Raw genomic sequence first — 23736 nt, forward strand, 5'->3', positions numbered from 1 at the left:
TATAAATGCTGCTCTTACTAGGGTTTGTCATATTTAGTTCTTTTGTAATGTCCGTTATTCTTTTCTCATTTAAATATAAATATTTCTGGTCATATGATGCTCTAATATGTTTCTACAGACTAGTCCATAAAGCATTTTTAGGCATTTTAGATTTGACCATTTTTGACAAAAATAGACCTACTATAATATTACTTTTTTTTTCTGAGGGAATCATTTTTGTACATCCCATAATGTGGTAATTTGTTGCTATTTTTTGTGCTAAAATGTGGTAACAAGTTGATCTCCTAACCTCCAGGCCACAGACCACCCATATATAATAGTGTTTTTCTGCTACTTTCAGACAAATTATACCACCATTGGCCTATTCTATTTCATAGGCTATTTTTATTTCAGATATTTTTTTATTTAAATGTTCACTTCATGGAGCTCTCTTTCATATTTGGCTTTGACTTTGACTGAACATTTGCTCTCACTTTGTGATAAAAATATCAGGATATATATCGTATATTGATACGATATCGAATGATAATCAGCCTAAATGTTTTGGTCCACATCGCCCAGCCCTAACACACATTAACAGTCTTATCATAACATGTATTCTTACCAGTAGCAGCTCAAAACCAGTTGATTTACTGCTTTTTATAAAGAGATGAAATTAATGTTGAGCAGAATTAAGTTCAGGGTTTTGGTTTGGCCCTCCACAACCTTCTCAGTATCTCATGTGGAAAATAAACTGCCCATCTCTGTTATAGATGCTGGAGTTGGACGGTTTCTTCCAAACGCCCGTCCCTTCTAGCTTTATTCAATCCAAATGAGCCTGATTCAACATTTCCAACCTGAATCCTGTTCTAAAGCTTCTCCCTCTCTCCACTTCTCCTCCAGACGAACGCCATCAAGACCTCCAAGTACAACCCCTTCACCTTCCTCCCTCTCAACCTGTTCGAACAGTTCCAGAGGATCGCCAACGCCTACTTCATGTTCCTGCTGGTGCTGCAGGTCAGGAAATAAGAATAAGGACTTTATTTCTGTGCAACCTGTCATACATAAAACAAAGCTCAAAGTGCATCACGGTTACTCATTAAAAATAATTCACTTAAATATATATATATATATATATTAATAAATATATACAAACAAGATTTAAAAAAAGCATATATTCAAAGTAAAAATAAAATATATAACATAAACAAAAAGTAAAACTGAACGGCTGAAAAATAAAAGTAGTAAAAATGACAGTAGAAAAATATTTTTAAAAACAAACTACATTAGCTGAATGTTTGCCTAAATAAGTGAGTGTTCAACTGATTAAAAAAAATAAAATATATATATATATTAAAGGCACACAAATTTTATGTAAAACACTTGAAAGGTTTAAAAAAAAAATAATTTAAAAATGCAATTTGTTTTCTCAGGTTGGTTGAAGACATGTTGAATGTTTAACACATTTTCCAAGAAAGATTCAGATATAATGTTATAATTTTCTTCTAAACTTGTAATATTTCTGTCAGAATCACTTCATTCAACATGTCTCATTTAAAATGTCGGCAAAAAATAAAGTGTTTGGAATAACTAGATCCTGTTAAAAACATTAAATTATGTTCCTCAGTTTTCTTTAATTAAATGCTAAAAATATACAGTTTAACCTGGATAGAAACTGTAAAAACAGACATTATTGTCAGAATTAGAGCTATTCTGACAGTCCTTGAACGCATCATAGGACACGAAAGTTTCCTTTTGAAAAAGTAACCAAAACAAAGCTTAAAATCTTGTTTTAAGAGTCAATTTCTTATTTTTTTAGTGTTCAACGTGCTTATTTCTAGATTCAATAATCTTATTTTAAGAAATCTTGTCAAGGTAAATTATCTGTCCATGCAGCAAGATCATTTCCCTCAGATTTACTGTTTGATCTGGTTTTTAGACTAAACACCTTTTTCTGCAGACAGACTCAGAGATATTCTTCTATCATATTATACTTTTCTATAAACATATGAAGCTGTTAAAGGGAGGAGACGGACTGGGGTGTGATAAATACTGTCACACATCAGCAGGCGGTCTGACACTGTTCCTGCTGTACAGAAGCTGTGTTAACCAAACAGGAAGTGGATGAATCAAGTGCAGTGAGATTAAGGAAGTTTAATGTCCAGGACAGGAAGTTGCCTCATCGTGTACAAACCAGTCATGTTGCAGCACAGAGGTGGTCTGCTGCAGAGACTCAGGGAGGAAGTGGAGCACAGCAGCAGCTTTACAGGAATCAGAGTCAACAGTTTCATGTTCAGGGGATAAGTTCATGTCCCTGTGGATCATTTAGCATCAGCATCTTTCAGGGTTGGAAACTTATTACGTCTTTATTTTGCATTTTATAAAACAGTGGGAAAAAACTTTACAATGTTCTTGGATTCACATATTAAAAAAAGCTCAATGTTCTTCACAAGGGTGTTTTTTATTGATCATTAATCATGAATAAAACAGTTAAAAGTAAGTAAAGACAAATGAAACTGGTTCACCACCCACGAAAACAACCAAAGCTTAACACAGGAGAAAATTCTACATTGTGGACGGATAAACTGCATTAAATTTATAGGCAACAGGACAAAGAGGTGCTAGAAAAATCCAGGGAATTGACATTTTCATTTTATTTATTAAATTAAAATGAAAAATATCTTAATCTTAAAGCTGCCAGAATTCATCCAGGGAATTGAGGGGGAAAAAAATAAATTTAAATAAAAAATGAATTAATTGAATTCAAATCTAAAAATATCTTTACCTTGAAGGTGCCAGAAAAAACAGTGAATTGAGGGGAAAAAAATGATTTAAACAAAATTAAATTAAATTAAATTAAATTAAATTATAATAATAACAATAAAACAAATAATAATAATAATTATTATTATTATTTAATTGCACTTTATATATTTGCATTCTGTCCCATTTTTTACTGCACTACTACTTTGTTTTTGTTTTTTAATTTATTAAATTAAAATGAAAAATATCTTAATCTTAAAGCTGCCAGAAAATAAATCCAGGGAATTGAGGGGGAAAAAAATTAAATTAAAATAAAAAATGAATTAATTAAATTAAAAAAAACAAAAAAACCTTTACCTTGAAGGTGCCAGAAAAAACAGTGAATTGAGGGGAAAAAAAATAAATGTAAACTAAATAAAATAAAATAAAATAAAATTAAATTAAATTAAATTAAATTAAATTAAATTAAATTAAATTAAATTAAATTAAATTAAATTAAATTAAATTAAATTAAATTAAATTAAATAATAACAATAAAACAAATAATAATAATAATAATTATTATTATTATTTAATTGCACTTTATATATTTGCATTCTGTCCCATTTTTTACTGCACTACTACTTTGTTTTTGTTTTTGTTTTCGGTTTAACCAGCTTTTATATATGCAACAATAAGCTGAAGTGAACTAAAGAGTTTTGTTGTGTGTTCTCCAGGTGATTCCTCAGATCTCCTCTCTCTCCTGGTTCACCACTGTTGTGCCTTTGGTCCTCGTGTTGGCGGTCACCGCTGCCAAGGACGCCACCGACGATATCGTAAGTAATGTTGGACTAAAGGACTAAAAAAGACACAAAAAGACACAAAATTACAAAAAAAAAAAAGACACAGAATGGCCAAAAAAAGACACAAAATGACCAAAAAAGACACAAGATTACTAAAAAGGACACAAAATGACCAAAAAAAATACACAAAATGACAAAAAAATTCAATCCACTTTATTTATATAGCACAATTTTAGCAAAAACAAGGTTTCCAAAGTGCTGCACAAACAATAAATTTATAACACAATACAAAGAATAAAAAAAAAAAATCATAAAATCAACACTCTATGTGGTGTTAAAAGCCAATGAGAAGAGGTGGCATATCACCAAAACTACAACATATACTGGTTCAGCTCGTTTACATTCAGACTGTGTGTTATTTCATGTTATCTCATCTCTGATAATAACCGTTTACTCTCTGCTGATGTTATTGAAACCTTTTTTCCCACAGTCAGTCAGTCTCTTAACATGTTTACTCTCATACCAGCCTTTATCAGCCGGCTGTGTGATTACGTTTTAATGCAACTTCAGACTCACGTCCATTAATACAAGAAAACAGTTTCAGAATCAGAATCAACGCCCTGCAGCAGACACTGTTTCCCAGTCAGATTTGTGAAAAATGTTGTAATACACAGTCTATGGTTGTAACGCAGTTATGACAGTAGCTTATGTCACATGGGAGTCGGGTTTGATTAAGAAATACCAAGAAATACAAGTTCCTGGTTTTACAGCTGACCTTTACAGATAATTATCAGGAAGTTGTTGTTTTTTTAATGTTTTTTTTAATTAACGGACAAACTGTTTTTCTTTTCTTTCATCGCTTCACAGGAAGTGAAGCCAAACTAAATGTACTAAATGAACCTCAGAAACAATGGAGGGAAAATTACTGTTGGTTTCAGACATCAAGGTCAACGAAACAAGTGTGTGTGTGTGTGTGTGTGTGTGTGTGTGGGCACAGGAGTGTGTGTGTGTGTGTGTTTATGTGAGTGTTTGTGTGTGTGTGTGTCTGACTGTGTGTTTCTGTGCGTGTGTGTGTCTGTGTGTGTGTGTGTGTGTCTGACTGTGTGTGACTGTGTTTCTGTGTGTGTGTGTGTGTGTGTGTGTGTGTGTGTGTGTGTGTGTGTCTAAGTGTGTGTAGGTGTGTGAGTGTGTGTGTTTCTGTGTGTTTCTGTTTGTGTGTGAGTGTATGTGACTGTGTGTGTGTCAGTGTGTGTCTGTGTGTGTCTCTGTTTGTGTCTGTGTGTGTTTGTATGTATGCATGTATGTGTGTGTGTGTGTGTTAGTGCGTATTTGTGTGTTAGTGTGTATGTGTGTGTGTGACTGTGTCTGTTAGTATGTGCGTCTCTGATTGTGTGTGTGTGTGTGTGTGTGTGTGTGTGTGTGTGTGTGTATGTGTCTCTATGTATGTGTGTGCGTGTGTGTGTTAGTGTGTGTGTGTGTGTGTGTGTGTGTGTGACTGTGTCTGTTAGTATGTGCGTCTCTGATTGAGTGTGTGTTAGTGTGTGCGTGCACATGTGCGTGCGTGCATGCGTTTGTGTGTGTGTGTATGAGGGGCATTTTATGCCAGCACACTATACTAAAACGCGTGTACAGCGCCTATGCGATGACATCAAACGTCTAACGTGCGCGTGTAAATTCCATTCACTTTCAATGGACAGACAGGCGTCACGTAGGCGTCACGCAGACGCTGTACACGCGTTGTTGCACATACGCCTACGTGACGGCTGCGTGACGGGTGAACTACGCCTCAAATACGTGACATGAAGACCCGCGTGACTGTTAAGTACAATTCTACATAGGCGTACAGACACGCGTATTGCGAGTACACCAGATAACATGGGTGACGGGTGAAAAGTGCCACTAGCGAACGTAGTGGACGCCTGTGTGTGTGTGTAACGCGTGTAAGCCTATAACAGTTCAGCTGTTACACAGAGTCTCAGCTTCATATGGTATTGTTTATAAGAAAGCACAACTTATAGATGAAGAGAAAGACTATCTCGTACTTACCAGATAAACTTAACATTTTTCCGGCCAAAACCGGAGGCTTAATTAGCCTGTTTTAGGAGTGAAAGTCAGCAAAATGCAGCTTAAACAAAATGTTTTACCTCATTAGTTAACTACGAATGTCTGTAAAACATAATGGGACTGTGCATAAGTGCCGAATTGGGTTAAACAGTGTAGATATAAGGTCCGATGGAATCATATTGTGAATGGACTGCTGTCCACATGGCTACTGAATATTCATTAGATAGGTCCGCATGGCTACTTAATATTCAGGGGTGACAGCGATTACGGCTTCTGCAGGCAGGTAAACCTACCTAATTACAGCTGGTGCGTAATGAACTGTGTGTCCGCGCGCGAAGCTGGGAACTGGCTGTGAGCGTTGCACTTTACTATTAGCCTACTATTTTTAAGTAGCTGAAATTATTTTAATTATCCCTTTCACCCTTGCTATCATTAAATATCAATTCGATATCATTCAAACCTAGAGAGAGAGAGAGAGAGAGAGAGAGAGAGAGAGAGATTTCGTTAACAAGAAAATAAAAACTGGCCTGAAAATAATAGAAATATCCTGACAGCTCTGTGGGGGCTTGGAGTTCATCTGTAAGTTGTGCTTTCTTATAAACAATACCATATGAAGCTGAGATCTGTGTAACAGTTCAGCTGTTACACAGAGTAACACACTGTTAACGTACACGCGTTACACACACACACAGGCGTCCACTACGTTCGCTCGTGGCACTTTTCACCCGTCACCCATGTCATCTGGTGTACTCGCAATACGCGTGTCTGTAAGCACGCCTATTAATCAGACTTTATGCTGGCACAGGCGACGCATTCTAGGCGTTTAAGTATAGTGTGCTGGCATAAAATACCCCTCATAATGTGTGTGTGTGTGTGTGTGTGTTTGTGTGTGTGTGTGTGTGTGTGTGTGTGTGTTAGTGTGTGTGTGTTAGTGTATGTATGTGTGTGTTAGTGTGTGTGTGTGTGTGTGTGTCACCCACTAACCGAATGCCAAACCACCAAGAGGAAGTTGTCTCGGTTAAACATTAGCTGAAGTAGAACAGAAGAGCTTTTGTTGGGTGGTGGTGGCGATGGTGACCGGTCCTCGCCACCGCCACCACTACCCATCTGTTCCTTTAGTGACATCACCAGGTTCAGGCTCGATTTAATCTCAGAAGGTAAACAGAAACACACTGACCATGTATGGTGGGTGACCTTGCAGAAAAAACTGTTCGCCACTGTTGATAAAGCTGCTGGGAAGAGACACTTTTCCTGCTGAACTGTGATATTGTGTTTGTATATCATAATAATAGTAATTATAATACATTTGTAAAGTGCTTTAACACTTTGATGCACAACATATTGACCCCCCTTCTAATGCACAACATGGGTCAAAAATGACCCATGACGAGAAAATAATATTGATGTAAAGTATTTTTAAAACTCGATATAGGAAAGCACTTGGTTTTATGAGTGTGTTTAAGTGAAACCAGAGTCAAATTTCTTTTTATTTAAGATATTTTTATTTATTTAAATGTGCACTTTATGAAGCTTTGATTTAAAAAAAAAAAAATGTACCCCTTTTTATACGGTATTTATGTTCACTTGAACGGTTTCAGTAAAACTACTGGTGACATGTCATATTTGACTTTGACTTTGACTGAACATTTGCTCTCACTTCGCAATAAAAATATCAGGATTTATATCATATATCGATATTCAGCCTAAATATATCAGGATATGACTTTTGGTCCATATCGCCCAGCCATACTCTTAGGGATGGGTACCTTTCACATTTGAACCGATACGGTACCGATACCCGGTACCTGGGAATCGGTACCGGTACTCAACGGTTCCAATTTTCGGTACTTTTGCGTTTGTTTATGTGGTAATAAATGTTAATTTGTTTAATAATAAAATCAAATTTTTTCAATTCAACATATTTATTTCTCAAAATATAAACTTTAAAAAATATATCAAAGTTGAGTCGGGCTGCTCTGTGCACATATCGAGGATGACGCAGGAGTCTGAGGGATTTATTTTCAGCGAGGCAGTTTGGAGTAAAGTGGCAGGTAATATTCCTGAGTTGAAGAGCGAGAGTATTAGCGGAGGACCAGAGATGCAGCAGCTAGCGGCTAGCGACCTAGAGCCGGCTGTTCGTCTCTGCGCCGGGGTGGAAGAGGGCAGCAGCTAGTGGCCGCGGTGAGCAGACAGGACCAGACGAGGAGGTAAATAAAAAAAGAAAAAATAGTGCGATCGTCAGCACGCTTGTTAATCAAAGACGTTAAATGAAACAGGTTGAAATTAATGATCAGTTTAAAGTTAACGCCGTTAAGGTACCGAAACATGGTACCATATGTGTGTGTGTGTGTCACCCACTAACCGAATGCCAAACCACCAAGAGGAAGTTGTCTCGGTTAAACATTAGCTGAAGTAGAACAGAAGAGCTTTTGTTGGGTAGTGGTGGCGATAGTGACCGGTCCTCGCCACCGCCACCGCTACCCATCTGTTCCTTTAGTGACATCACCAGGTTCAGGCTTGATTTAATCTAGGAAGGTAAACAGAAACACACTGACCATGTATGGTGGGTGACCTTGCAGAAAAAACTGTTCGCCACTGTTGGTAATGCTGCTGGGAAGAGACACTTTTCCTGCTGAACTGTGATATTGTGTTTGTATATCATAATAATAGTAATTATAATACATTTGTAAAGTGCTTTAACCCTTTGATGCACAACATATTGACCCCCCTTCTAATGCACAACATGGGTCAAAAATGACCCATGACGAGAAAATTATATTGAAGTAAAATATTTTTAAAACTCAATATAGGAAAGCACTTGGTTTTATGAGTGTGTTTAAGTGAAACCAGAGTCAAATTTCTTTTTATTTAAGGTATTTTTATTTATTTAAATGTGCACTTTATGGAGCTTTGATTTTTTTTTTTTTTAAAAAGGTACTCCTGATGTTATACAGTATTTATGTTCGCTTAAACGGTTTCAATAAAACGACTTGTGACATGTCATATTTGACTTTGACTGAACATTTGCTCTCACTTTACGATAAAAATATCGGGATATTTATCGTATATCGATATTCAGCCTAAATATATCGGGATATGACTTTTGGTCCATATCGCCCAGCCCTACTCTACACTCTGTTTTTTTTTTCTATTTGTAGAGGCACAATCAGGGCCTTGTAACTTTTTCCGTAAAGTTAGGTGTTCCTCATGGAGCCGTCTTGGATCCCCTTAAACTTTATTATAAAGAAGCCCTCAAAAAATCCTTAACGTCACATTATTTTCTTGTCTCTGCCCCATTAGTTCCCATGTTAAAATCAAACATACGTCACATATTTGCCCAGAAATCTGGACTACACCCTTTTGACTCCTAGACGGGAAGAAGTACGAGAGCTCCTTTTCTGGGCAAAGCTCAACTGACTCTTTGTAATATCTGACTTGTGCAATTGCAGTGATTTAAAGAAGTAAATGAACTATAACAAAGACATTAAGGTTGCTTCACATTCAGAAGTTGTGTTGGTGATTACAAAAAGGGAAACCACACGACTGTCTCAGTAGCCGCCTCTGTGTCTGTATCACAGAAGAAAAAAGTGATCAGAAACTCCAGAGAAATCCAAAAAGAGTCTCATGGTGGAGACTTATCAGTGGTCAGAGGGGAAGTTGAGGTTACAGGAAGGGTCAAAGGTCACATTCAGCTGAATTTCAGTAATGGGAGGAACTCGTTTGATACAGTAACTCCAACCTCTTATCTCCTCCCACACAGCTGCACCTCAGTAACCTTATTTAGTTACAACACAATGTGTTCGTAAGTCATTGACTAATTAGTTTCACAGGAATCTACGTCATAAATCATCAGTAACTTAGTGGTGAGAATAACTTTCTTGTGATCTTTGATGACTCATTGTTTCATTGTGTCTTCTTTTTTTTTTACAGAATCGCCACCGGAGCGACAATCAAGTCAACAACAGAAAAGTTCAAGTCCTTATAGAGAGAAAGTGAGTGTATTTGAATCATTGGAAACTCACTTGTGCTCATATATTCAGTTTTTACAGCTCTATACGCTGTTTTTTGAGTATTTGTAGATGCAAAATCATGCTCCTGTAACTTTTCCGTACAGGTAGGTGTTCCTCAGGGACCCGTCTTGGATCCCCTTTAGCTTTATTAAATATATAAAGAAGCCCTCAAAAGAATCCTTAAAGCATGGTTCTCAAACTCGCGGCCCGTGGGCCAATTGCGGCCCTCGTGACGATATTTTGTGACCCCCACCTTGATATATAATGGCACTTTACCGTGTTGTGTGTGGAAGGTCCCTTTAATTACTTTTTTGGGGAATTTTGTGTCTTTTTTTGTAATTTTGTGTCTTTTTTGGTAATTTTGTGTCTTTTTTTAATAATTTTGTGTCTTTTTTAATAATAATTTTGTGTCTTTTTTATAATAATTGTGTGTCTTTTTTGATAATTCTGTGTCTTTTTAGTTAATTTGTGTCTTTTTTAGAAATTTTGTCTTTTTTTGTAATTTTGTGTCTTTTTTGGTCATTTTGTGTCTTTTTTTGTGTCAATTTGTGTCTTTTTTTAAATAATTTTGTATTTTTTAGTAAAAAAAAGTAAGTAATTTAGGGGTTTTTGGTCATTTTGTGTCTTCTTTTGGTTTTTTTTTTTGTCTTTTTTGGTCATTTTGTGTCTTTTTTTGGTTATTTTTTGTCTTTTGTGGTCATTTTGTGTCTTTTTTGGTCATTTTGTGTCTTTTTTTGGGTCATTTTGATACTGCCTCCAGCGGCCCCCAGGTAATTTGAGTTTGAGACCCCTGCCTTAAAGTCATATTATTTTCTTGTTTCTGTTAGTGGAATAAAGCCCACCTGCCCCATCAGATCCCATCAGTAAAAATCAAACATGCCTCACATATTTGAAATAGCAGACTTTACTTCAACAGGATACAAAACAAGCACTTCCCACCATCCTGCAGCTGTTTCCTGCTGGCTGGACTAAAGACAGTCTGTGGCACACGAGGAATACACACATGGGTTGAAATACAGGAAAATATACACACTAAAAATGTACAAGAAAGGTCAAAAATATCCAGTGGGCTTGTCTATAAACAGAAGAGGTTAAAGTCATTCAAAGGTGAAAGCTGAGAGAGGTTGCAAATGCAAAAAGTTCACTATGTGGAGACCACTTTTGAGCAAGTTTTTATGTTAAAAAAAACATTTTATTCCATTTTTAAAGTCACTATAATGGTGTTATTCTGCACAAAATACATTTTTCAGTCTTAGTCATGATGGTGCAGGACTTACAGATTGCAGTGAAATATAAGGCCACAGTGAGTGTAAAATGTAAAATGTAAATTTTTTTTGCAAAAAACAGCAAGAAACAATTGAAATACAGTAGTTCTACTATAAATAATAATTACAGTAAGTTACTTGTTAATTGGTGCCAATAACTTACTGTAAAAATCACAGTAAATTCTTTACAGTGTACCAGTGTTTCTACTAATGCCAACAAATGTGTATTTTTACATTTGTTGCACTGGATGAAAAATATTTGCAGGTATGCGGTGTCTGTTTTTGTGGCCACGGGAAGCAGCTGCAGGATGGAATCGTCTGTTTTTATCCTGTTGATTTGTTAAACACGACTGCAAAAAGTGCTTGATTTGACACGTGTTGAACCTGCATACAAACACTGTTTCCACTGATTCTTGTCTTTGTTTAAAAAGCTTTTTCACATTTAAAATTCTTCTTTTTGTCATTGAATGAAGCAGATTTTATTTTGAGCAAAGACTGCATCTTTGAATCAATATTGGTCAAGACTCGGTCTGAGAGGCATGAAGGATTGTTAAAGAGTTAAAACTAGGGCCGGGCTTCTGCTCAAACTAATATTTTTCTCATTCTTTTGAGGTGAAAACAAATAAACCAAAGTTCAAAGACAAAAGTTACTTATTTGGCTCAACAACTGTACAAAAACCAGACATTTTTTAATATGCTCAAAAGTGACATATGGTCAAAAAAGTATAGTCATAATTTACAAATAATACAAAAATAACAAAACATAAAAATCACTTAAAGGATTAAAATTTTAAAAATCAACAATATCATATTTGATATTAATGATTAGGACTGGTTTCAATTTAAAAAAACAACAACTATGAAACGAGAAAATAATATTAATGTACAATATTTTTAAAGCCCGAAATTGGAAAGCACTTGGTTTTATGAGTGTGTTTAAGTGAAACCAGAGTCAAATTTCTTTTTATTTAAGATATTTTTTATTTATTTAAATGTGCACTTTATGGAGCTTTGATTTAAAAAAAAAAAAAAAAAAAAGGTACTCCTTTATACGGTATTTATGTTCACTTAAACAGTTTCAATAAAACAAACAAAAAAAATTCAGATATGTAATTTCACTTGATTCAAAGTAAAGCAAAAATCGAATTAAAAGCTAATTTAAAATAACCTGAGTAATGTCAAAATAACTGTATGTGACATCTTCACTGTAACTTTTAACTTGTTAATTTCTTATTAATTAGATTAATTAGGATGTTGTTGTTTTTTACAAAGGAGACAAATTCTGAAAATTGTCATTATTAATTCACAGAAAGCTTCTTTACAAGCAGAGAGGTTTAATAAACAATATCTGCTGCTCAAATCTGAAGTAGCAACACAAACTGAGGCAGGAAATGGAAAAAACCCTGAAAACCATCAAGTATTCCTGCCAAGTTTTAAAAACTCTTTTTCTATTACTGGCAGACAGATATTACAGGAAACTGGCAGGAACACGGCGTGAAGGAAAGGCAGATAATATTAGGATGACCTTGGTGTTCACCGCTTATTTATGGAGCGTTTATTTCCTGACAATCCTCAAAGAAAAAGAGAAAGAAAAGCTTTTCTCTGAACTGAACAGTCACTGACCTGTTTCCTCTCCTCAGACTGCGGAGCGAGAAATGGATGGACGTCCAGGTTGGAGACATCATCAAGCTGGAGAACAACCAGTTTGTCACAGTGAGTAAACTCCATCCACCAGCACAGCTATTCTCAACCTGGGGGTCCCGGCCCCAGTTGGGGCCCCGAGATGATTTCTGGGGGTCGTCAAATGATTTTGGAAGTCAGCTCTGTCTCCACTGTGTTAAGGTGTTCATGTGTTAATGTGTTTTAGTCTTTTTGGTAATTTCATGTCTTTTTTTGTCTTTTTTTCATCATTTTGTGCCTTTTTTTCTCGTCATTTTGTGTCTTTTTTTGTCATTTTTGTTCATTTTGTGTCTTTTTTTTGTCATTTTGTGCCTTTTTTCTCGTCATTTTGTGTCTTTTTTTGGTCATTTTATGTCTTTTTTTTGTCATTTTGTGTCTTTTTTTGTCATTTTGTGCCTTTTTTTCTCGTCATTTTGTGTCTTTTTTAGTCATTTTGTGTCTTTTTTTGGTCATTTTGTGTCTTTTGGTCATTTTGTGTCTTTTTTGGTCATTTTGTGTCTTTTTTTTGGTTATTTTGTGTCTTTTTTGGTCATTTTGTGTCTTTTTTGTGTGTGTTTTTTAGTCAATTTGTGTCTTTTTTTTGGTCATTTTGTGTCTTTTTTGGTCATTTTGTGTCTTTTTTGTATTTTTTGTGTCTCTTTTGGTCATTTTATGTATTTTTTTGGTCATTTTGTGTCTTTTTTTGGTCATTTTGTGTCTTTTCTGACAAATCCCAAAGTATCAAGTTCTTACTTTCCAAGGAGTCTCTGGCTTGCTGTAGTCTAAACATGTTGGAAACTGTTCCAATTGTGAATGAATCAGATGAGAAACCAGCAGCAGATGATGATGATGATGATGATGATGAATCTCTGTGTTGTGGTTTCAGGCCGACCTGCTGCTTCTCTCCAGCAGCGAACCACTCAACCTGGTGTACATCGAGACGGCAGAACTGGACGGGTTAGTTTGTGTTATTCTGATGAGAAAATCAGCTTGTTTAACCCCCTGGAGTCCTTCTATTTATTGAAAATACACATTTTATTTACAGTGATAACTTTATTTATATATGATATGTAGACAAGCTGAGAAAGCCAGTTAAAGTTAAATCATAGGAGCTTTTTACACAGTGTGCCATCTAGGTTTCTAGACCATTTTCAAAATGTGAATTTTGATCATGTTGCTGATGTTTTTATAGTTATTTATTTATTTCATTCAGTTTTCTACTGTTTTTGTGTGTTTAAATAGTGAAAAAATTGGTACATTTCCATTAAAACGTACGTCTTTTGTTTGTATTTTGGGTTCCTGGCAGCTTTATACTTTGTTAATTAAAATAAAATGAAAAATCTGACTGATAGCCAAGTTTGTGTGGAGAAAAAGGAGCCATGCATGTGATGTAAGGACAGACTGAAAGATGTTAAACAGAGACAGAAATTAATGCAGAGGAAGTTGACAAATTTGAACCAAAATCTCCTGGACTTTAGAGGTTTAATGTGCAAGTAAATCATCAACCAACCATCAACACTAGTGTTCATTTTGTCTTCTCGTCCTCTTCCTCAGAGAGACGAACCTGAAGGTGAGACAGGCTCTGACTGTGACCGGAGACCTGGGAGACGACATCGAGAAACTGGCAGCCTTCAATGGTGAGACTCCTCCAGGAAGGACAACTTTCTGCTTTCTGAAATTACACATTTAAAGCATAAACGTTGTGCAGTTTTATGACAAATAAAACAAAAGTGGCTCACTTTGTAGAGTAATTGACATTACAATCTACCAATCCTCATCCAATCATCCAAAAGGAGCCACCAGTCATGTCAAAGGTCTGGAGAAGGTTTTTATTCCGTTTCGATGGTTTCGTTCACCGATATGTATGTTCCTGGGGTTTTCTTTACTAAATGTTTATTTACAAATATCCCGGATCGTAAATTATGTAATAAATAATTAAAGCAAACAAATAAATGCTGTATTTTTCTATTAGAGGTTTTTATAAGTTTTTGGAAACCAAGCCAAGAGTTTTCTACAAAAAAAGACTTATTTTCATTCAAAGTAAATGCAAACATGCAGTCGTAGTAGTAAAAAGATGTGCATATATGCTTTAAGGGTTAATTTAACATCAAACCTGCTGTGTCTCCCCTCTCTCTCTCTGAAGGCGAGGTGCGCTGTGAACCCCCCAACAACCGCCTCGACCGCTTCACAGGAACGCTAACCTTCTCCGGTCAGAAATACCCGCTGGACAACGAGAAGATCCTGCTGCGAGGCTGCACCCTGAGGAACACCGAGTGGTGCTTCGGACTGGTGCTGTTTGGAGGTGGGGAGGAAAGAAGAAAGAAACTGTAAAAAAAACAAACTAAAGAAACAGACATTATCCTTGAAAGTTGGACTTTCGGATCATAAGTTACCAACATTTCCATTTGAAAAAGTAACCAAAAGGAAGCTTTAAACTTCACACTTTATTCTACATGTCTCATACTAGCCTGGGTTTACCCATGATGCCTTGCACGCTTGATTTAATTTCAAACTGCAATACAGCATGGTGTCCATGTCTGATTCTTAGCCCTGCTTTTAGTATCCAATCACAGAACGGGGAGGGACGGCAAGACGATGACGCGTACTACTGGACAGACGGAAGCTTGTAGTTTTGTAGTTTTCTTACGGATCTAGCTGTAGACAGTGTTCTAGAAAGTTTAGAGCCAAAGTTTAGTTTAAAAGAAGAACAACGTTTGGCTTTACACTCCTTTATCACCACCAAAAAGGATGTTTTAGGCTTAATGCCTCCGACAGGATTTGTCCAAAGCCTAATCTACCCGCTAGCCCCGCTACCGCTCGCTGCTGTAACCACGGTGATCTGGCTACGAGCCGGGGGACAACGGAGCCCCCAGAGACCACCAGCAGCTCGTCTATTGGCCATAAAATCAGTGGATGTGTGTGGCTGAATGACATGAGGGGGAATAAGGCGTAAAAATAAATAATCTTGCAGAAAGCGAGAACACAGCCGGTAGACTGTGAGCTGAAACTACGGAGCAGCCAGAGCCAGAACATGCTGCAGAAAAATGTTGCAGAAGAAGAAGTTTTGATCATTTTAGTCTCAAAGTAGAGATGCTAGAGGGCTAGTCTGGCTATGTAAACATCAATTTCTGTTGCTCTACATACGTCATCTGGTATAACTGATCTGATTGGCTAAGAGCTACCTACAGACGCTTTGATAGACATTCTTAGCGCCCAATAAACGGCTCCGGAGGATCGTGAACCACGCCTCCTCTACGGAGAAATGAATAGGTGGTCTCCAGACTAGATCCGATTAGTGATTAGTCTGGTGTTAGCCTGGCTAGTCTCATACAATAAGGAACAGTTAATCTTGTGACCATATTACGAAAGAGATAAGAGAAACAAAGCTGAAATTAAAAGTCTGATTTCTCAAATACACTCTAAGATGATTTTAGATGGAGATATGAGACTAGTTGGCGTCTTACTCGTTTCTCTTCCTCTTTTTTTTTTCTAGGTCCAGAGACGAAGCTGATGCAGAACTGTGGGAAGAGCACGTTCAAGAGGACGAGCATCGACCGCCTCATGAATGTCCTCGTCCTTTGTGTGAGTGCTCAAATAATGCAGCAGTTAATCTAAACTCAAGGGCGGCCAACAGGTCATTATTTACTAATTAGTGGTGTAGCGCTCCATCGCCAGTTCATTAACTGATTCTATTGCCTTTGAGGCTTTGGGATCAGTGCTAACAGTATAAATCAGGCCGACAAATAGAACTTGAGATAAGATTTATTACAAATTACAGTTCTCCTGATGCAATACAGCAAATACAGATTTCAAAATTTACTGCAACAAATTTACAGAAAAAATGACAAAAAAAAACGAAATTACTTAAAAATTACACAAAATTACTAAAAAAAGACACAAAATGACCAAAAAAAGACACAAAATGACTAAAAAAGACACAATATGACTGAAAAAAACCTAATCTACTTTAAAAAGACACTAAATGACAAAAAAGACACAGATTTACCAAAAAAATACACAGAATTACCAAAAAAGACACAAAATTATTTAAAAAAGACACAAATCGACATGCATTGACTGATCAAATAAAGATTTACTAAACATTTCAGATGCACCAGGAAACAAATAATTTTTGTGTAATTTATTTTATTGTGTTAATTTATAGACTAAAAGAACGTTTTGCTTACATTTGGCTTCCAAAATGTACCTTTAGCCCTTTTTCAGGGGCTTATTTGTCTTATTAGTCTCAATAGTTTCTATATATTTGTACTCCTACAGCACATACAGACCCCCCTGGACCAGCTCTCATTTTGAACTCAAAAAACATAAAAACACACACAAAAAAACAAACACAATAACACACACAAAACACACACAAACAAAAAACACAAAAACACACGTAAACACACCAAAAACATAAAAATAATTACAAAAACACACACAAAAACACACATAAAAACACAAAAAACACAAAACACCCAAAAACATACAAACCCCCCCACAAAAAAACACAAAAACACACAAAAAACATACACAAAAAACAAACAACACACAAATAACAAACAAACACAATAACACACACACAAAAATACACATAAACACACCAAAAACATTAAAAAATGACAAAAAAAACCACACAAAAACGCTCATAAAAACACAAAAAACACAAAGAAATAACAAAAAACACCCGAAATGTATCTGCCTTTTGTGTCTCTGTGCATCGACTGATCAAATGAAGAGCTACTAAACATGTATTTGCACATTTCTAGCACTTCAGATGAACCAGAAAACAAATAATTTTAGTGTAATTTATTTTATTGTGTTAATTAATAGACTAAAAGACCCTTTTGCTTATATTTGGTTTCCAAAATGTACCTTTAAGCCTTATTTAAAAACATACAAAAAACCCCCACAAAAAAAACACAAAAACATACAAAAAACACCAATAAAAACACACACAAAAAACACAAAACACACAAAAAATTACACAAAAAACAAACAACACACAAAAAAACAAACAAACACAATAACACACATACAAAACACACACACAAAAAAACACAAAAATTATAAAAAAAACACACATAAACACCAAAAACTTAAAAATAATTACAAAAAACACACACAAATCACACATAAAAACACACAAAAACACACATAAAAATTACAAAAAACACACATAAAAACTCACTCAAAACACACATAAACACACCAAAAACATAAAAAATAATTACAAAAAACACACACAAAAAACACATTAAAAAAAACAAAGAACTTACAAAAAACACACAAAATGTATCTGTCTTTTGTGTCTCTGTGCATCGACTGATCAAATAAAGAGCGACTAAACACTTCAGATGAACCAGAAAACAAATCATTTTGGTGTCATTTATTAATTACAGCTCTGACCTCTGACCTCTGACCTCTTTCCATGCAGATCTTTGGGTTCCTGGCCTTCATGTGCACCATCCTGGCCATAGGGAACTGTTTCTGGGAGCTGAACGAAGGCTCCCAGTTCACGGTCTTCCTCCCCAGACAAGATGACAACAGTCCCGGCTTCTCCGCCTTCCTCACCTTCTGGTCCTACGTCATCATCCTCAACACCGTGGTGCCCATCTCTCTCTACGTCAGGTACAGAAAGAATAAACACACAAAGCATCAGAATAACAAGATTATAGACGTGTTTCCTTTAGGGCATGGCTCTCAAACTCGCGGCCCTCGTGACGATATTTTGTGGCCCCCACCTTGATATGAAAGTTTAATGTGAGTTTTATATGAATGGCACTTTACTGTGTTGTGTGTGGAAGGTCCCTTTAATTACTTTTTTTGGCAATTTTGTGTCTTTTTTTGGTAATTTTGTGTCTTTTTTTAAATAATTTTGTGTCTTTTTTTTAGTAATTTTGTGTCTTTTTTTTGGCGTTTTGTGTGTTTTTTTTAAGTAATTTAGTTTTTTCTGTCATTTTGTTTATCTTTTTAGTAATTTTGTGTCTTTTTATGGTCATTTTGATACTGCCTCCAGCAGCCCCCAGGTAATTTGAGTTTGAGACCCCTATTGTAAACAAACAGAGATCGCTAAGTGAACACCTCCTGCAGCAGCAGCACATACACACTGTACTGCTACAGAGCTAACTGTTAGCCTGTTAGCACATACACACTGTACTGCTACAGAGCTAACTGTTAGCCTGTTAGCACATACACACTGTACTGCTACAGAGCCAACTGTTAGCCTGTTAGCACATAGACACTGTACTGCTACAGAGCTAACTGTTAGCCTGTTAGCACATACACACTGTACTGCTACAGAGTTAACTGTTAGCCTGTTAGCACATACACACTGTACTGCTACAGAGCTAACTGTTAGCCTGTTAGCACATACACACTGTACTGCTACAGAGCTAACTGTTAGCCTGTTAGCACATACACACTGTACTGCTACAGATCTAACTGTTAGCCTGTTAGCACATACACACTGTACTGCTACAGAGCTAACTGTTAGCAATCTGCAGACTGGACGCTAAGGGGTTAACATCACCTCCGGCTCTGCAGCTGGGAGAGACTGCTGCAGGAGGAATGCGCCACTTTGACTCGTTCTTACTCTTCTTAATGAGCCGCCGGCCCCCGCATTAAGAAGAGCCGAGAAGTCGCTAATTATAGCAACAAAGTCGCTAAGTTGGCAACATTGCTTCACCGGCTTTTACAAATGGCGCGTGTTGTTGTGGCGTCCAGTACTACGTCACATCCAATCCATCCAATCAGCAACCAGACTTTTTTCAGGGGAGAAAAAAGACCCTGCTCTTCTACAGGGATGAAAAAAGTCCAGACAAAATCCCACTCTGGACGGCTCGTATTCAAATTAGGGGACTTTCAGTGAGTGAGACTCGCCTCATTCCAGGTATTGCCCCGTAGTGTAAACAGCCTTTATATCTGCTTCTTCTTCCCTGCTGTACCTGGGTCTGTGTGCAGTGTGGAGATCATCCGTCTGGGGAACAGCTTCTACATCGACTGGGACAGGAAGATGTACTTCTCCAGGAACGACACGCCCGCCGAGGCTCGGACCACCACGCTGAACGAAGAGCTCGGGCAGATCAAATACGTCTTCAGCGACAAAACGGGGACGCTCACGCAGAATATCATGACCTTCAACAAGTGCACCATCAACGGAAAGTCTTACGGTGAGAGTCACCACAGTTACTGGCCGTTCTAAAGTAATTAAGTTGGTTTCTGGCTCCATAAATATCAGTGCATCTGAATATTTCAGCAGCCGAAGAGGTTTTTTTTAACCCTTTGGAGTTTGAGGCTATTTTGTCAGTTTGACTCCTTTTCATTCTGCCTGTATAAAAAACACTTAAAGATCTTTATCATGACGTGTTGGTATCATTTTTTTCAGCACAACCTCACCTATATGACCTGATTATTATTTTCATTTTGACTTACTGGATCAACATTTTGAACACAAAAAACCCACACATAAAAACACACAAAAAATACAAAAAACACACACAAAAACACACAAAAACACACACAAAGCACACATAAACACAACAAAAACCTACAAATAATTACGAAAAACACACACAAAAAACACAAAGAAATGACAAAAAACACAAAAATACACTAACACAAAATAATGCATTAAAAATGCAAACAAAAACGCACATAAAAACACACAAAAACACACATAAAAACACAAAAAATACAAAAAACACACACAACACCAAACACAAAAACACACACAAAACACACATAAACATAAACAAAAACATACAAATAATTACAAAAAACACACACAAAAAACACAAAGAAATGACAAAAAACACAAAAATACACTAACACAAAATAATGCATTAAAAATGCACACTACAAAATTAGAAAAATCTCTGCAAAATCCTGTTACTACACTTGGTTGAGGTGTTTTTTTTTTTACCTTTGCTTCGTTTTTCCGTTGTGACGTCATGAAGAAGTCATGCTCCGGCGCTTTTGTGCATCTTAGGGGTTAAAAATGAAGCAAAGTCTAATAATCCAATCCAACTTTATTTATAAAGCGCATATAATATATATATATAATATATATAATATATAATATATAATTATAAACAACCACAGAGGGCAAAAATGCTGTACATAGTGATAAATAAAACAACACAATAACAATAAAATAAAATAAAATACATAGCAAATTACATAAAGTTCAATAAGAAATTAATAAGAAAAGGAATAAGAAAAATGATGTATGTTGAATATCTGTCATCAATGTTAATTTATTCAAATAACAAATGATGAAAAAAAAGAAAGAAATATATCCGCTTCACAATAAAAAGTATTTAAGTTCCTCACTGTGTTGTGCTTTTTCTATATTCATATAAAACACAAAAAATACAAAAAACACACAAAACACCAAACACAAAAACACACACAAAACACACATAAACATAAACAAAAACATACAAAGAAATTACAAAAAACACAAAAAAACACTAACACTAATTTATTCAAATAAAAAATGATGGAAAAAAAAGAAAGAAATATATCCGCTTTACAATAAAAAGTATTTAAGTTTCTCACTGTGTTGTGCTTTTTCTATATTCATATAAAACACAAAAAATACAAAAAACACACAAAACACCAAACACAAAAACACACATAAACATAAACAAAAACATACAAAGAAATTACAAAAAAACACTAACACTAATTTATTCAAATAAAAAATGATGAAAAAAAAGAAAGAAATATATCCGCTTCACAATAGAAAAAGTATTTAAGTTTCTCACTGTGTTGTGCTTTTACTATATTCATATAAAACACAAAAAATACAAAAAACACACAAAACACCAAACACAAAAACACACACAAAACACACATATATTCATCATGGAGCTGGTTTATTAGTGTGTTTGGATAATAAAATCAATAACTTCTGTCTCTTCTATCAGGCGACGTGTTTGACTACACGGGTCAGAGACTAGAAGTCACTGAGGTGAGTTGTTCTGACCTGTAAAGGTAATTAAAGTCATGTGTGCGTGTCTTTTTTTACCTCGTTGTCTCTTTGTCTCTTTGTCTGCAGCACACGGAGACGGTGGACTTCTCCTTCAACCCGCTGGCCGACCCGCGCTTCCTGTTCCACGACCACGCCCTGGTGGAGGCGGTGAAGCTGGAGAACCCTGAGGTCCACGCCTTCTTCAGGCTGCTGGCGCTCTGCCACACCGTCATGGCCGAGGAGAAGAAGGAGGGTGAGCAGGGACTACACACACACACACACACACACACACTTGGATATTATCATTTTAGCTTTTTTATCTGATTTATTTTACCATATATATATATATATATATATATATATATATATATATATATATATATATATATATATATATATATATATTATGGCATGCTGTTCAGGAAATTATTGTACATATGGATTCAAAACCTTTCTATATATATTCTCAGGTTTCTATATATATTTTCAGGTTTCAATATATATTCTCAGACTTTTAATATATATTCTCAGACTTTTAATATATATTTTAATTCTATAAATATGTATTACTCCCATAATTAATTATGTTTTTATGAATGTGCAATGAACTTGTGAATACTATAATTAATAGATATAAAGTATATATATTTATATATGTCATATATATATGTTATATATATATATATATATATATATATCTTACATATATATAAATATATATATATATATATATATATATTTATATATGTATAAATATATTAATTATATTATATGTTATATATATGTTATATTATTATTTTTATAATATATAAACATACAAATATAAAAAATTCCTTGCAAAATATAATTTAATTTACCAACCATTTATCCTATATACTATAACTTATATATTAATTAATTATTATATTATTATTATTATTATTATTATTGTTATTATCGGGTGTTTTTGTTCACATAATTAATTATATGTGTTAATAATTTAATTTAGTATGTAAATTCAGTTTAACAATTTTAATTTATCAACATTTATCTATTATAACTTTTATATATTAATTGTATTTAGATTAATTTTACATATTCAATAATTGTATGAATATTGTAAATGTTTATTGCCATAATGAATTATATTGTTGTTATAATAATTTAAGTGTATATTCTCATTGCAAAATTTGGTTTAACCAAAACTATAAATGTAGCCAGAAATGACTTGTTTCGTCTAAACCTGGATTCATAATCCTGGTTGCTTTATTAAAGTTGACCTCAGAGAAGGATTCATCAACACAAACACCTCTGTGCTCTCCAGGCGAGCTCCTCTACCAGGCCCAGTCTCCTGATGAAGGAGCTCTGGTGACGGCAGCCAGGAACTTTGGCTTCGTGTTCCGCTCGCGGACGCCAGACAGCGTTTCCATCGTGGAAATGGGACGACAGCGAAGCTACGAGCTGCTCGCCATCCTCGACTTCAACAACGTCCGCAAGAGGATGTCAGTCATAGGTAATAACCTCTGAACACACTGCTGGGACACAAGGAGCTGTCTAGTGGCTTTCTAAAATGTATTTTCCCTTGTTTTAATTAGCAGAAGGTACATTTTACAATGCACATCCAATATTAAAACATACAAACACATTTAAACATAAACAAATATAAAAAATGAAAAAAACAGGAGAAAAAAACCCTAATATGGATAAATGAATTGTAAATAAAAAGGATGGTAAAAACAAAAAATAATACACTTAGGATTGATACGTTGTAAGTTGATATGTAATAAATATGCAGTTAAGGTATGAAGTGGTAATAAGAAAAAAAATAAAAATAATAATCTTCCTAGTGTGTGTTTATGAATGTGCAGTTAACTTATTAAAAATATAATAATATATATTAAAGTATATATAATAATTTTCCTATATATAAACGTACAAATCTACTTTTTAAAATGTTTAATATAAAATTATTATTATTATTGTTATTATTATTATTATTATTATTATTTATTTATTTATTTTTTTAATTATTAGTATTAGCTTTGAGTTAGTCCAGGAGAAGTCTTGCCTTAATTGCCATCTTGTACCAAAATATTAAGAAAAGGATCCCAAATCTTATAAAATTTAATTATTTTACTTGGTTTTTTTATTTTATAGATTTTTTTTTTTTTTACCAAAGTGTGTGTCATTCTTAACTGATTTTTCCTGATTTTGTCTTTTATTTTGGGCAAAACTGCAATTTTTGAACATTTTGTGTG

At 35.1% G+C, this 23736-nt stretch overlaps 1 protein-coding gene across 1 annotated transcript in view; it reads left to right on the forward strand.

The window, feature by feature from the left end:
- Positions 1 to 23736, forward strand: part of LOC131974546 (phospholipid-transporting ATPase ID-like) — an 89387-nt gene that overhangs the window by 33733 nt on the left and 31918 nt on the right. The window contains exons 4-16 of the mRNA XM_059336901.1: positions 883 to 996; positions 3459 to 3557; positions 9519 to 9580; positions 12504 to 12576; positions 13409 to 13479; positions 14077 to 14159; positions 14666 to 14824; positions 16016 to 16104; positions 17960 to 18153; positions 19486 to 19694; positions 21456 to 21499; positions 21587 to 21752; positions 22803 to 22991. Coding sequence (XP_059192884.1) covers positions 883 to 996; positions 3459 to 3557; positions 9519 to 9580; positions 12504 to 12576; positions 13409 to 13479; positions 14077 to 14159; positions 14666 to 14824; positions 16016 to 16104; positions 17960 to 18153; positions 19486 to 19694; positions 21456 to 21499; positions 21587 to 21752; positions 22803 to 22991 — 1552 coding nt within the window. The remainder of the gene's footprint in view (positions 1 to 882; positions 997 to 3458; positions 3558 to 9518; positions 9581 to 12503; positions 12577 to 13408; positions 13480 to 14076; positions 14160 to 14665; positions 14825 to 16015; positions 16105 to 17959; positions 18154 to 19485; positions 19695 to 21455; positions 21500 to 21586; positions 21753 to 22802; positions 22992 to 23736) is intronic.

The sequence above is a fragment of the Centropristis striata genome, chromosome 7 (assembly GCF_030273125.1).
Source record: "Centropristis striata isolate RG_2023a ecotype Rhode Island chromosome 7, C.striata_1.0, whole genome shotgun sequence".
NCBI classification, from domain to species: domain Eukaryota; kingdom Metazoa; phylum Chordata; class Actinopteri; order Perciformes; family Serranidae; genus Centropristis; species Centropristis striata.